The sequence below is a fragment of the Rhineura floridana genome, chromosome 2 (genome assembly GCF_030035675.1).
Source record: "Rhineura floridana isolate rRhiFlo1 chromosome 2, rRhiFlo1.hap2, whole genome shotgun sequence".
In the NCBI taxonomy this organism is placed as follows: Eukaryota; Metazoa; Chordata; class Lepidosauria; order Squamata; family Rhineuridae; genus Rhineura; species Rhineura floridana.
Window position 1 is genome coordinate 100,043,339 of NC_084481.1, and position 13,737 is coordinate 100,057,075.

Here is a 13,737-nt window from a genome sequence, read left to right on the forward strand (position 1 = left end):
GAAAACCTCTACCAAATGACTTGTTTCTCACTCAGAATTCTACCTTCTCACCTGGATTTCTGAACAGACTCAGCTGGGAATATGCAAAGACAGCTCTTTTTGTAAATATATGTATGTTTTTAGCTGATATGGGAAGTTCCCATCCTAACCTGGAGATCATTAGTATGTAAAGAGAATGTTTCGTCTGTCCCATTTTCAGATTTTGGTCTGTCATTGTAAATTCTCACATACTCATGCCTTTCAAGCTTATCTCTTATGTCTAAAGGGGAAACTCTCAGACCAGTATTCCATTACACTGTGTCTTTGCTTCATGGAGCTGGAGTGTTGGCTGCTGCATGCTTTGCCTAAAATATTTAGGGAGATATTTTCTAATCAGAATGTACTTGATTGTATGTGTAGCAAATTTCAGCTTTCTAACTAGGGTAGAAGCCATTTTGAGTCATATTTCACACATCCCATTTACAGTATCCTGCCCTTCACATTTGCTGATTAAGATAGTTTAACTTTTAACATAATAAAGTGTCTGTTGGTGATGGAAGTACTAAAAAAAAGATAATCACGGGGAGGCCCAAATGTTGTTATGCTTAAAAAGCACATGTGAGATGTAAAGCTATGGTGGGAGTTTGTACAGAGTTAAATAGTTTAATAGATACTACTAAAAAATCTGTAGTTGAATATTCTTTTTTAATGAAACTAGAGAGTTGCATACAAAAAACCCTGCACATCTCCCCATCCCTTTCTTCAGCCTCATTCCTGCCACCACCCCCATTTGATGGTCAACACTGGATGGGTTTGGCTCAATATTGTTACAATCACAGCACAGACAAAGCTGGAAAAGAACTAATATGGAAGAGGAAAACAAATCCACTTAGTACTGGGCTCAACTTTCCATTCTACAGGCAGCATGAACCAAGATAAAAAGCTATGATGTACCCTATTTCCCACACATCCCCCACCCACCCTCCTCATTGTTGCCCCGATCTCTTAACCCTAATAGGCTCTACTCCCATCGCATCTTGGAAGCAAAGACTACAGGCTGTAGAATTTCAGGCTTCTGTCCATGCCTGTTGAAGCAAGGAACTTAGCATGATGCCCAAAGGCCACTCCTGTTGTCAGGCCGCTATGCTCTGCAGGAAAGAAGAAACAGGACAGGCAGGTGAGAAACGACTTCACTGTGTATTTTGTCACTTCAAACACACACCAGACAAAAAAACCCAGTACAAATGTTGGAATACAATATAGAGCCTCTCAAGAATGCTACACAGACCCCCAGCGTCCTTTACCTGTGAAGTGGAGAACCTCCGTCCACTGCTTACAGATGTAGACCTGGACATCAGTGCCACCTAGGGCCAAATAGGTGCCACTCTGATCAAATATGAGAGACTTCACCTAAAGAGAAAAGAAAGGCACAGTTCCAGAAGCAGCCAAGCCCAATCCTCCCAGGTAGGGCAGTAGTAGCCTCTGCCCCATCCCAAGGAGCCACACCAAACTAGGGGAAGAAGCTATGTGTGGTTTGGTCAGCTCCCAAAAGGGTAGAGAGAGAATGGTCCCATGAGGCTTTAAAAGCAAGGGGAGGAAATTGAGAATGCAAGAGTAATCCAATTGCTGTCTGCCAGGTAAAGAGAGGTTAAGAATACCGGCCTGCTGCAGCAAGGCAGGTCACAAACCTCAAAGTTATTGTCCAGCTGAAGGGTCTTAAAGTTCTTCAGCTTGCGCAGATCCCAGAGTTTGACAGAGGAGTCATCAGCAGCAGTGGCCAGGTAGTAGCCATTCTCAGAGAAGGCAATGCTGGTAATAGGGCCCGAGTGCCCTGGGAAGTTTGCTACATTGGTCCGTTCCTAAGAAAGGCAAGTCAGTCAGTATTATGATGAGCCCTCACATGTCTATCTTCCCAAGGAATGCACAGCTTCCACACCTTCCCCTGCTTCCCCAAGGAATTGAAAGGTGAGTTTATCCTCACACAGGAAGTGACATTTTGAGTGTGGCTCATCTTAGAGGCGATAGTGACTCCCAGGTGGACAGATAACTAAAACTGATCTGTAGACACTGGACCCCAAAATAGGTTAAGAGTGGCTGAAAGAACAAAAGATGAAGTGCTTTCAAAGAGTTCTCATTGGCACAACTAAAACGCATCTTTTGATGTGGAAGAACTTGCAGCTGTGGCCCTAGGAGACGAGACTTGTTGCATATTCATAAGAACCACTTTCTCATGACATCCATGTGAGATGCCTCCAGCTGATAGTACATAACATGATTGCACCTACCCACCCACAGAAGCTGCAACCAGTAAAAAGTCAGTTGTTGATCCTCCCAAGTTTCAAACATGGGTAAGTGAGATGAATTAAGGGGCCCACTGCCAGACAGTATATATAGATAGACTTCAGTGCGTCAGGTACACTTGAGATGCCATATAGTAAAACTAAACTTAAAAGAAGCCGATGTATTGCTTTGAAGGAATGATCAGGCAGAACATCCAAAGGATGCTAGCAGATTCTTTGGCTATCCTAAATTTAGTCCCAAACTCTAGAATGGGCAGTAGTACATCTTGTGTATTCCCTGCTCATATGACTGAAAGCCAAGCCTCTACGCAATTCCTCATTTGATACTCTTGACAATGATAACAAGGGTCAGCATTTTTATAGCATTTTAAAGTATTCTAAAAGCTTCACATACATTGTCAGTAATCCTTATGAAGTAAGGCAGAGATCATTAAGGAAATCCATATTCCAAGCCTTTTCTTACCTTCAAGTCCCAGATCTTAATCTGAGAGTCCATTGTCCCTGTCCCAAAAATAAGCCCATCAGGATGGAACTGAGCACAGGTGAGAGCTGCAAAGAAAGATGAGTGAATCACCACAAAGCTGAGAGAGAACTATAGCTGTGAGAAAATGAAGCTTCTGCCCCACCTTCTCCCTTCCATGAATCACAGACACAAGCTGTGTCAGAAATAATGCTAATCCATGGCTTAGCTTTGTAAGGATCGGCCTAGCCTCTCCACAAAGCTCATGTATTGTCCTCCTCTAGTGTGGCCATGAGGAGACAAAAAGCTTCCACTTCTGATTTAGATTAATCACGTTGTCCAAACTCTAAACTAATGGTTAATCTTAACTATGCCTAGTTATTGAAATAACTTCCTTGAGATAAGCTTCATAATGATTTGATGTTGGCTTGTTTCCATTAATCATACTCATTACTACTCACTGTTGGTCCAAGTTCACCCAACACCACAAGCTGTGGTTAAACAAACACCAGAAGCAAAAGCATTGAACACCCCCTTAAGCCTGCACCAGAGGAAGGGGGAGTGCACAAACCCGGGGAAAAGCTGCACTCGTTCTCAGAACACTAAACTATGCATTAAATAGCATTACAGTAGGGCCCCACTCATATGGCAGGTTACGTTTCAGGCCCTCGCCGAGAAACAAAAACCGCCGGAAAGTGGGGGCCTACTGTATTCCAGCAATCAGCTGTAGTGTAGGGAGCTCCAGCTGATCGCCCCGCTGGCGCCGCCGTATTAGCGGAACGCCAAAAAGCGGGGCCCTACTGTACATCCAAACTAGCCCACACTGAACTTGGAGGCTCTCCCCTCTCTGAAGCATGTTTTAATGAAATACCAAATTTAGATGGAAAATGCAGAATGCTTACCACAGCCGGAAGTTTCATCTGTGACCTTGGTAAGCACACGGCCAGTCTGGATGTCAGAGAAGGCCCAGTACTGAAAAAGAGGAAAGGCTGAATGTTTCTTTGTGACAAAATGTCTCCCTTCCAAAAAGCTTTTTTCCTCCCCGATTTGTAACTGTTTTATGTCAATCACTCGCCTTTTTTTTATGCTGATATTGTACCTTTTTCTTATCTCTCAACTCTGAGCCACTTTTGGAGAATTTTTATGTTAAAAACCAGGATATAAATGCTTAAAATAAAACAAATAGTGACACAAGTGCAATCTCTCATTTTGAAGATGTTGTTTATGATACCCTCAAGCATGAAGAGCTTTACAGCTACCATAATCTGGACAGGAATGTCTCTGATTTCGATCTCACCTGGTCATCAGAGGAACTCAGCAGGTAATCACCAGTGGCATGGAGACTCAGCCCTGTTACGGCACTCTCATGGGCACGCACAACCTGCACGCATGTAGCACTGGGGACTGACCAGATCCGGATAGTGGCATCTGGAGAAGCCGAGAACACTAGTTCCTGGAGAAGCAGAAGGAGAAAACAGCCTGGTAATTAGGCTGAAGCAAGGGCTTCATTTGTTTAATCCACAAGCAGAAAAAGCTGTGTCCTAAATCATGAACTCAAGAGGCAATGTATGTAGTCAATTCCCTATCTATGAAGGGACCTCAAGAAAGATCACACAGTTGTTTCAGGCAGCTGCAAGGACAGTCAACAACACCATGCTCAGAATGAATTAAAACTTTCAATATAAACAAACTCATAGGGATGGGGAGAAAGAGATGCACACAGCAAACTACAGTCTTTACCTGGGATGGATGGAACACTACGCTGGTGACCTTCTTGGTGTGACCTTTCAGAGTTGCCAGGATCTGTTCTGAGCTCTTGTCAAAGACAACAACATTTTTATCAGCTCCACCTGGAAAAAAAAAGGCAACCAAGAAGCAAGAAGGACCCAGTGAAAGAAACTCTACACTCCTTCAGCATGTGTTGTCTTAGAACTCATGTTTCCAAAGTATCGCTTATAGGAAAAAAATGCATAGAAAGATGTATTTTACAGGGAAATGTGCTTTTTAGAGAAGAATGTAAATAAAATCAGGATTTTTCTTCTTTTAAGAAGTTTACAAACCCCCAGATCGAAGAGACCTATGATTGAGCGCATGCAAAACTTAACACAGAGTGAAAATAAGCTGATCTTCCCATCTCTATGTGCAAACCCAAGTATGGAACGAAAAGAAAAGAGATGGCATTTGAACAGAGGAAAGAACCCCGTGGCTCGCATTGTCCCAACGCTTTACACCGGAAAACAGCTAACAGAGAAGCCTTAAAAGTACCTGTGAGGATCTTGTTGGTATCGGAAGGACACAGGTCGAGAGCAAGGATGCCAGGAATGCTGGCACTGTGCAGTCCCTGTTCAAAAGCAATAGCATTGACATTAACATTTTAGGCCAAAGGAGAAAAGAGACCCTACTGCTTAATCTCGCAAAGCAACACAACTCATCTTACAAAAGATGAGTTTCTGCAAGCACTTGCTTTATCCCAAACTTTTCTCTGTTTGCTGGTATTCCTGATAGAAAAGCAGTCTTTCCTCTTGATTTGACAATAATCGAGACTCAGCTCCAAGCTTGCAACTTCAGTAATAAAAGCAAGATGGGGATCCTAGTATCAATAACAAGGCCAATCAAATTTCTTTGTATAATGAAACAGTCAAAGTGAGCTTTAAGTGATTCCAGAAACAAGAGAGGAGCTGGCCGAAAAGAGTAATCCCCAGCAACATGGCACCACCACTTTGGGCTTGGTCACAAGGACAATACAGTATTGCTGATTTGGGAAGTATGGAGGTGTCAACAAAGAGCCCAGAGCCTTCCCATTCCAGGCCAGATTGCTGCAAAATATGGCTGAAGTCTAGAGGAAGCACGGGGAACTCCAGCCTGTGCCTGGCACAGGCCTCAACTTGGCCTGCAATGCCATTTCCCCAGAATCACACCCACTTGTCCCACAGCTAACGTCATATGTGATATCTTGTGTGCAGCATGTAGAGGTGTGGCTGTCAACACACAATAGGCAGCCTTGAAGTGCACTTCTGATTGTTCACTGACAATGGAGGCTTGCGGTCAACACCAATCAGCTGATTGGCAGTGAGAACGAGCCCACTGGGATTGACTAATATACAGAGTTCCTTATGGGGAATTCTGTAGCACAACTGCCCGCTGCAGAAAGTGGAGCTTCAAGTCAGTGTCAATCAGCTGATCAGCAGTAACTTCAAGTCCTGCTTGGCTGGGCTTGGATGTTCAGCTTTATAAAGGAAAATAGGTCACCTGACATCAGGTGATTGAAAGGTGGTTGGGACAAAGTGGCATGCTGGGGTTACTCAGAACTGGCATAGAGCAATGGACAGGTGATAGCAAAGAGTTATCAGGCTGGAGGGAACTCAAAAACGTTTTTTGGTAAAACTTAGGAAGCTTCTGGATTAGAGCATATGACCCCTTCAAGGTAGCCTTTCCAATCCATCATGATCACCATACTCACCACATGTGAAGCCACCTGCCGGTACCTGCTTAATTCTTCCGGCTTCACCAGCTCCTCTGGCACCGTCTTCCCTCTCTGCCAAAAAGACAACACAAAATGGATCTCCCTGGAACAGAAGCGTTCCAAGACAGGGAGCTGTGCCTTTGTAGCTCTCATGTGAACAGTAATTCTACACATACACCAGGATCACTCAATGCTTCCTGCCTGCACAGCTTTGGGAAAGGGACACTCACCTTTTTACGCTCCGTAGTCAGCACTGTGGCTTTGTCTTGAAGCTGCAAGAAAGAGCAGCATTAAGAGAAGCTGGATTCAAGCATGGTATGTTAGTGCACAGACTGACGGGACAACGTCAGATGCTGCAGGTTTAATGTACAAAAGGAAGGCACAGTGGCATGGAAATGGCACAAGTGCTCCTAAAAAGCCAGCTCTAGAGCTTGAATAGTTGAATCCTAACTATAGAGCAAGATCTGGATCGCGAATACTAAGCCAAGGACATTTCTTACCTTTTGAATAATCTCTGGGGTCATTCCAGCCAGCTCTCCTAGATCCATCGGTTCACCAGCACCCTGCAAAAAGAAGAGAGGGTGCATGACAGCCCAGAGAAAAAAGACAGAGCATGAAGGCAACTATGGACAACACTTGTTGAACTTACCACAGCATTGGGCTGTGAAGAAGGTACAGCCTGGGGAACAATGAGGCCAGCCTGGGGTTTCAGAGTTGCCAAAGCTGTGAAGAGAGAGAAAAGGTGGTTTGGCAGGGTAAAGCTGGCATTACGGGCTGCTCTTCTGGACACCACCCAAGAAGTCTATAATCTTCTGAGTCTTCACCTTCTCTTGCAGCAGTGACCTCTTTGGTGAGACGGGCAATGACACGGCAGGCAGCATCATGCTGGTATAGCGCGTGAGACAATTCCTGGCGTGTGGTCTGCAACTGTTGGCGTAGCGTGAAACTGTGCAGCATGACAGCATCCTGAAGGGGGTAGATCAACATATTAGCAAATTTATAATACAGTGACAGCTACGCTATATAGCATTAAACACTGGAGGTAGTTTCTTGGATATCTGGTGAAAACAGAACACTCGACTGATTTTTCTGAAGAAGGCTCAGAAGACTCCTTTCTTCCCAAATGTTCCAACCCAGCAGGTTATTGCTTCTTGCCACCCTAAGCATGGTTGAAATCAGGGAGGAAGAATACCTCAAGACATAGAGGAAACATTTTCTGTTCTATCATCTCAGTGAACAGAGAAGGAAGTTCAGCCCCTGATGTATAAAATATACTTACCCATTCATCCTGAAGTGCCTTTAGAATGGCTGGAATGCTAGTAGCAGAAGGTGGCTTGGGCCGAATTGGGTGGGCAACTGTGAATGACACAAGGCACAAGAAAGTATTAACTCTAGAAAGACCCATCCATCATCATCCCTACAAACCAGCCTTTAAATCATGGGTGCCTGGAAGAATCGTTCACACAAAAAACACACTTGTGTTCAGCAAGCTTTTCAACTGCAGCTTTTGACTGCAAGAACAACTTGCCTTTATCTATTCCTCATGACAGCCATGCACTGAAAAGCACTGGAAGGTGAACTGTGGGAACAGAAGACCACAGGGATTGTGGGCCAGAAAGAAGAAACAGCAGGCAGGGTGGGGGAGGGGCTTTGAAACATGAGGGCAAGTGCAAGGAAATAAGATGCTGGGGGTGTTGAAGAGGGTATGCAGGCTCTTTGGTTTAAAGCAATGTTGGGGAAGTTGTGGCCCCCTAGATGCTCATACTAACTTCCATCAGCCCCAACCAGCATGGCCAATGGCCAGTAATGATAGAATTGTAGTCCAACAACATCTGAAGGGTCACAGGTTCCCCACTCCTCGTTTAAAACATTGGTGGCTCTGAATGCATTTGTTAAGCAACCCTCCCTTTACCTAGACCCACCCACAACCTCACCTGGCCCTCATGTTTTTGGAAGTATCCTATTAGACAACAGAATAGCAAAGCAGAGAGGCTATTCTTATCCAACAATATCTGATTTAGCTCTCTGTCACATGCTAGCCCAGCTCTTAGATCAGCAGCAGCAGCATTAACAATAAAGAACAGCCGGCAGGTAGAACATATTGCATCAAACAATGGACAAGTTCCTCTGAAATCTGGCCATAGCATTGCATGCCCAATGATGCCGATTTTATTTTAAGTGTCTAGTGATATGGGCAGCTGGTGCCCTTATAACATCCTGTTTTCAGTACGGTCTAGAAGCTCTGCTTTTGAAGTCAGTGGTGGGGAACCTGTGGTCCTCCAGATGGTGTCTCCATCTCCCATCAGCCCCAGCCCACATGGCCATTGTCAGAGATTATGGGAGTTGTAGTCCAGCAATATCTGGAAGGTCACAGGTTCCTTACCCCTTTTTTAGGGAGATGTCTCTGATTGTCCTGTTCAAGCACGACACTCTTCTATCAGTTAGCAATCAAGTTTCAAGATTTCTCGTCAAGATCTTAATAGAAGACTAAGATTAGGAACACCACACACAGTGCTTCAAACAAGGGAAACATAAGTGCCTCTGGCTTTTCTGTTCCTCCTCACCTTTGATATCTATGAGCTGCTCTTCAGACAGCGGCTGGTTGTTCACCGGATCAGTGCCATTCTCTGCAATATACTTTTCAATCAGTCTTCGCTCATAGACATGGTTTGAGACAGGAGACACACAGGGATGCTCAGGCACCTCATTAGAAACTGCAAGAAAAGGGGCAAAACAAAGAATTGGCACAGGATATTCAAATGTCCACATGTTTCACAGCACTTTGGGAAGTAGTAAAGATACAGAAGGCTAGGGGAATTGAAGCGACCCAGCTCACTGAAATCCAGAGTAAACATTTTGTTCTTTATGTGCCGCACACTTCCTTTTAATTACCGATACATTTTGTAAAAACAAGAGCATGACCCTTAGCAACAAAATCAATCTAGCTGCAAAATTACTAGATTAGGCATTGTGTAAGCAACTGGACCAACCTTGACAGCAGAGACTGGTCCATTAGGGAAAATGGTGTACTACCCCACCAGCCTAAATCTGCCCTCAGCCAGCCCCCACCTGCCTGCCTTCTTACATGCAGACCAAGGGGATGGCATGGGTTGCCAGCCTCCTCCTCCGTCTCAGTGTTGCTCTTGCAGACCTCAGCAGGGAAGAGGATGAGGACAAAACTAGACCCAGTTAGCTCTGCCTGCCGTTGGCTCTGGCTCCACCTACTGTTGGCCTGTCTGCCTTCTGTCCTACCAGTCCCAATGGGAACTAGCCACCACTGAACCCTGAGAGACATGTATTCCATCATATACTCGTGTGCAACTTATTCTTCCCTGTTTTAGCCCTTCTGCCAACCCACTCAAATTCTGTCATGGAAGCACGTGCTTTAGAAGAGCCTACCAACTAGCAGCCTGATAAAGGATTGCATTAGAAGTTGTTATTCTATTTGTTCCCATCTCATGCCATCATTGCACTGCTCATTTCTCCATCTCCCCAAGCAACAGTCAGTGATGTGGGTGGTCAGAAATTCCTACATGTTATGGGTGAGAAAATATGGGAATGCTTTTAATAAATTGGCTGTCACATGTGAATCCACACTTAGAGAAGGCTATTACTTGGTGCAGTAGATTTCAAACTGTGTTTCAAAGAACTATGGGATTCCTTGGAAAGTTATCAGAGGCTTCTCGATGAAAAGACTGCTAGTGGCAGACAAGCTCCCCTGAGAGACTGGATGCCCACCACCACATAGGCACAGTGGAGTGTTGGGTGAGTTCCAGGGAGATTTCTCACAGGAAAACTAGCAGTCCTGACCTGTGTTCCATCTGAATTGACTATACACCTTGGAATATGTCCCAGAATATTCTGCAATACACAGAAGTTGTGCAGCAGATAAGTCAAAGCAGAAAGGGCTCCTTTACAGTAAAAAGTCTGAAAAATGTTGGGTTAATGGAGCCATTTGAGCATGGAAAAGTGATGAAAGGTAATGAATTTAACGCAGCCAGCATATGTTTGGAAATACTTGTAGCACCTAGGTACGCTTGCCAAGGAGTCTGGACTCATTGTGGCTCCCCAAGAATACACGGACAAAGGTTTGCTGCCACGTAACAGCTGCATTCACAAGTACAGCTTATTATTATTTTAAATGATTACCACCCTTTACCCTGAGGTCTCAGAGCAGGTTACAACAGTTTAAAATACATAATTAAAAACAATTAAGCCATGGTTTAGCATTCCATGAATGACCAAAATGCCCAGTTTACGTGTTACCCCCAAGCGACTGGGGAAAGTGAGCTGTCAAGATTACTTTCATTTCCCCTAAATCTCAGCTTAGTGTTACCTATGAACCAGGAAGCCTAGTGTAAAACAAACTCTAACCAATTTCAAAAGAAGCTAACTTCAGACCATGGGTTAGGAAGCTGGCGCATTAAACTAGCCAAAGCTTGTTTTAAACCACAATTCCTAGTTTGTACATAATACTGAGATTCAGACAAACTGAAAGAAATCTCAACAGCTCTCCTCCTACCAGCTACACAGGAGAGGAGAAATACAAGGGCCTGGTGCTTTGCTTGGGCTCCCCAAGACTGATCCATGTAGCACTAAAACACGGTTTAGTGTTATTGTGTACTACTCTGAAGGAAATCAGAAGTTCCCTAATGAGCAGTGTAGATTAGTGACAGGGAAAGGACCCAGCAGCTGGTATTTAGTCCAGATTAATAAATCCAGAATAAAAGGGTGAAATTGCCTATATATGTGCAATAACTTGCCAATGTGTAAGAACTGTAAATGTAGATCACCCTTTAATGCAAACCTTGAGAGTATGTTACTTGTTTGTCAAATATTTAATTTCTGCTGCTTCACTTCTAATATTATTTAGGCCACAATATAGATCTGCCCCTTAATAGTCAGAAATCCTGAGCCAAGCAAGCCTAAACCTTTTTTGGCATGAGGCACAAAGAAACAGTGATATAGTAATAAATGAAAACAAAGAGCTAGTAATAGGGGCCATTCTGAGCCTTTACTATCTTAGAATGAATGCTCTTTAATATTTAGCATGTAACACCTGTGCAGGGTAAAGTTGCAATTAAAACATTCAGCTAGGATTGTCATAATCTCAGAAAAGGGTTAGTAAGAGGTTGCAGATCTGACAGAATGTGATGCAGAAAGCTTGCAGTCTTAGAGAGAGAAGTCATGCATTCAAATCACACCCACAGACTTTTTTCAAGGCCTCGAGTTGCAGAATTCCAAGGACACCCATATAATTGAATACTTACACAATTACAGGTGCATTCAAACAGCCTAAAGAATAATTAAAAGAAAAGTCTTGCATCCTCTCAACTCAACAAGCCTGTTTTCTATTTGCACTCAGCTAGAGAATGTGTGTATGAAGTGCTGGTTGAAGCCAGTGAGTGCGCTGCCCCATTTTCATTTTATATATGAGGATACCTGTGCTGCTCTGCTGTAGCTGCTAATTTTGCAGAACTACACAGCTTTGTTAGATATTTTATGTAGCATAATAGTTAAGAGATGTAGCATAAGCAGAGATGGTCGCTGTGCAGGGAAACTGATCTGCAAGGGATCAAATAAACTTAATTCCGTAAAGATAAGCCGTCAAGAAAACATAAATCTCATGTTCCACCAAGTAACTACAAGCTAGGCAACTGTAGTGCAGTTTTGGTGATCAATTGATAGAACTGCAAAGACAGGGCCCTGGAATCTGGAAGAGGGGGGAGAGAACTGCACCACCAAGAGTATTTTTAAACTATGTTTCTGTTGATACTATGTTTCAATATACATGATTATAAATAGGATTTTGTGTCTTTCCACCATTAAAAATAACTCCAATGAGGTTTGATCATTAAAGCTATGAAGTAATGGTAAACTAGAATTTACATTTTGGCTTGATTAAGAAGGTTAATCAGAGGCTGGTGCCTGTTCAAAAGCAGAACTGCCTATATGATTTGGGCTCTTTAGCTTGTTGTATGTTTAATACAAGTTGATAATGTAAATAATGCATATCATTTGTATTTTAGATACTTAGATGTCATATTTGAACAAGCTTTCACACTGTCACTCAGCAATGAACTCAATCAGCAGCTTTGAGAGTCTCACTTTGTTTTCCATCTAAAAAATAGGTACAGCTGCAGAGCAGCTCTGTTATCATTACCAAATACTGTAAAACATAAGGCACAGCCATAAATAGTATGTAAATTCACAACTTATTAGTTAAAAAATTAAAAGAACCAAAACAAAAGTTATTAAAGACAATTTAGCAACAGAAGCTATTCCCAAGGGAAGCTGTCCATGGTAAAAGCATTGGTCAAAATTTTGTTATGAATCTTGTAAGTATATATCTTTTTGTCTTCAGACAGAAGTCAGTCTAGATGACCCATCAAGGCGATTGTCATCTCTGTGCTGCCAGATCAGGGTGAATCATTGCTTTCTATTATTAAGAGTTAAACGCAATAAAGTAACGAGTACACTATTTGAGCCCCAGCCCAACAGCTTAGGGCCCTCAGGTAGAAGAGATTAATATCAAGGATACAAACAAGAGTTTTGAGCTTCAAGATACAACATCCCAGCTCATTACGTATCTAGGTTCATGTATGTACATGTGTGTATGCATGAGTGAGCGTACACATCCAATATGAATGCACAGGAATCCAAAGTTCTAGGTTAATTTCTTCCACTATGGTGCATTTCTAACAACACAATCCTAAGCAAGCTCTCTTATAAGTGTAATGAGACTTACTCCTAGTAAGTGGGTTGAGATATGCAGTCTAAGTGACTGAGGCTCAATCACTGAGGCAGCAAGCCTAAACATAAGAAGCCACATTAAGTACATTGAAGCTTCCTCCTGCATAAACATACACAGAATCTGCACTGTGAGATGTCACAAACTCCAGCCTTTTCCCGAATACTGACACAACCAGAGGAGACCTTAAGTGCTGATATTGAGCAGTGGTTAAAAGAGAGATAGAAATCACGAACCCCACAGTTTGAACCTCATCTCTGCCATCACCTCACTAGGTAAGTCTCAGGAAAGCCTCACTCTCTGTGTCGCCTCATCTCCAGTACGGGAATAAGAACACCGGTTTTTCCTTACAGGGATTACAAGCAACTAGACAGTGCATGTGAAGCACTACACAAATGTTAATAATTACAGTACAAATATAATGTGTCATATTTTATTATTAGAACCCCCATCCCATTCCCACCCACTGATTGTATAAGACTATCGATTCCCCCTGGCTGTGTGTGGAGGTGGGAGATGGAAAAAGACGTGAGAGAAGGAGAAAGCGGATCACTCACTGGAGCAGATGAGGGACATGGCGAGCTCCTCCTCGGTATATGCCTTACGGCCACTTCCGGGCCACGAGAGCGACAAGGAAGATTCTACTTCCGGAAGCCCGGTCCAGCTCCTTTAAACTCTCTCATGCGCCAGGCCCCAGCGCGCGGGAGACTTCAGCATCAGCCGGAAACGGAATATTTCCCCTTCCTCTCGAGTACAAGGGTTAACGGTCCTGGAAAGATCAGCA

At 43.4% G+C, this 13,737-nt stretch overlaps 1 protein-coding gene across 1 annotated transcript; it reads right to left on the reverse strand.

Moving 5' to 3' along the window:
* Positions 1–665: 665 nt before the first annotated feature.
* PRPF19 (pre-mRNA processing factor 19) lies at positions 666–13,679 on the reverse strand. The gene is made up of 16 exons (XM_061609767.1): positions 13,511–13,679; positions 8,767–8,916; positions 7,482–7,558; positions 7,027–7,168; positions 6,852–6,925; positions 6,703–6,765; positions 6,433–6,474; positions 6,200–6,274; positions 5,005–5,080; positions 4,480–4,589; positions 4,037–4,192; positions 3,642–3,711; positions 2,743–2,828; positions 1,668–1,838; positions 1,284–1,389; positions 666–1,127 (listed from the first exon to the last, which is right to left on the reverse strand). The coding sequence occupies exons 1-16, from the start codon at positions 13,527–13,529 to the stop codon at positions 1,030–1,032; spliced, it is 1,515 nt and encodes a 504-aa protein (XP_061465751.1). The 5' UTR covers positions 13,530–13,679; the 3' UTR covers positions 666–1,029.
* Positions 13,680–13,737: the final 58 nt, after the last annotated feature.

Excerpts from the sequence above, each read along its gene's own strand:
- PRPF19 (XM_061609767.1), bottom strand. Across the intron at positions 5,081-6,199 it reads GGCAGGTGGCTTCACATGTG|GGACTGCACAGTGCCAGCAT; the intron begins GTGAGTATGGTG and ends GCTTTTGAACAG. Across the intron at positions 4,590-5,004 it reads TACCAACAAGATCCTCACAG|GTGGAGCTGATAAAAATGTT; the intron begins GTACTTTTAAGG and ends TTTTTTTTCCAG.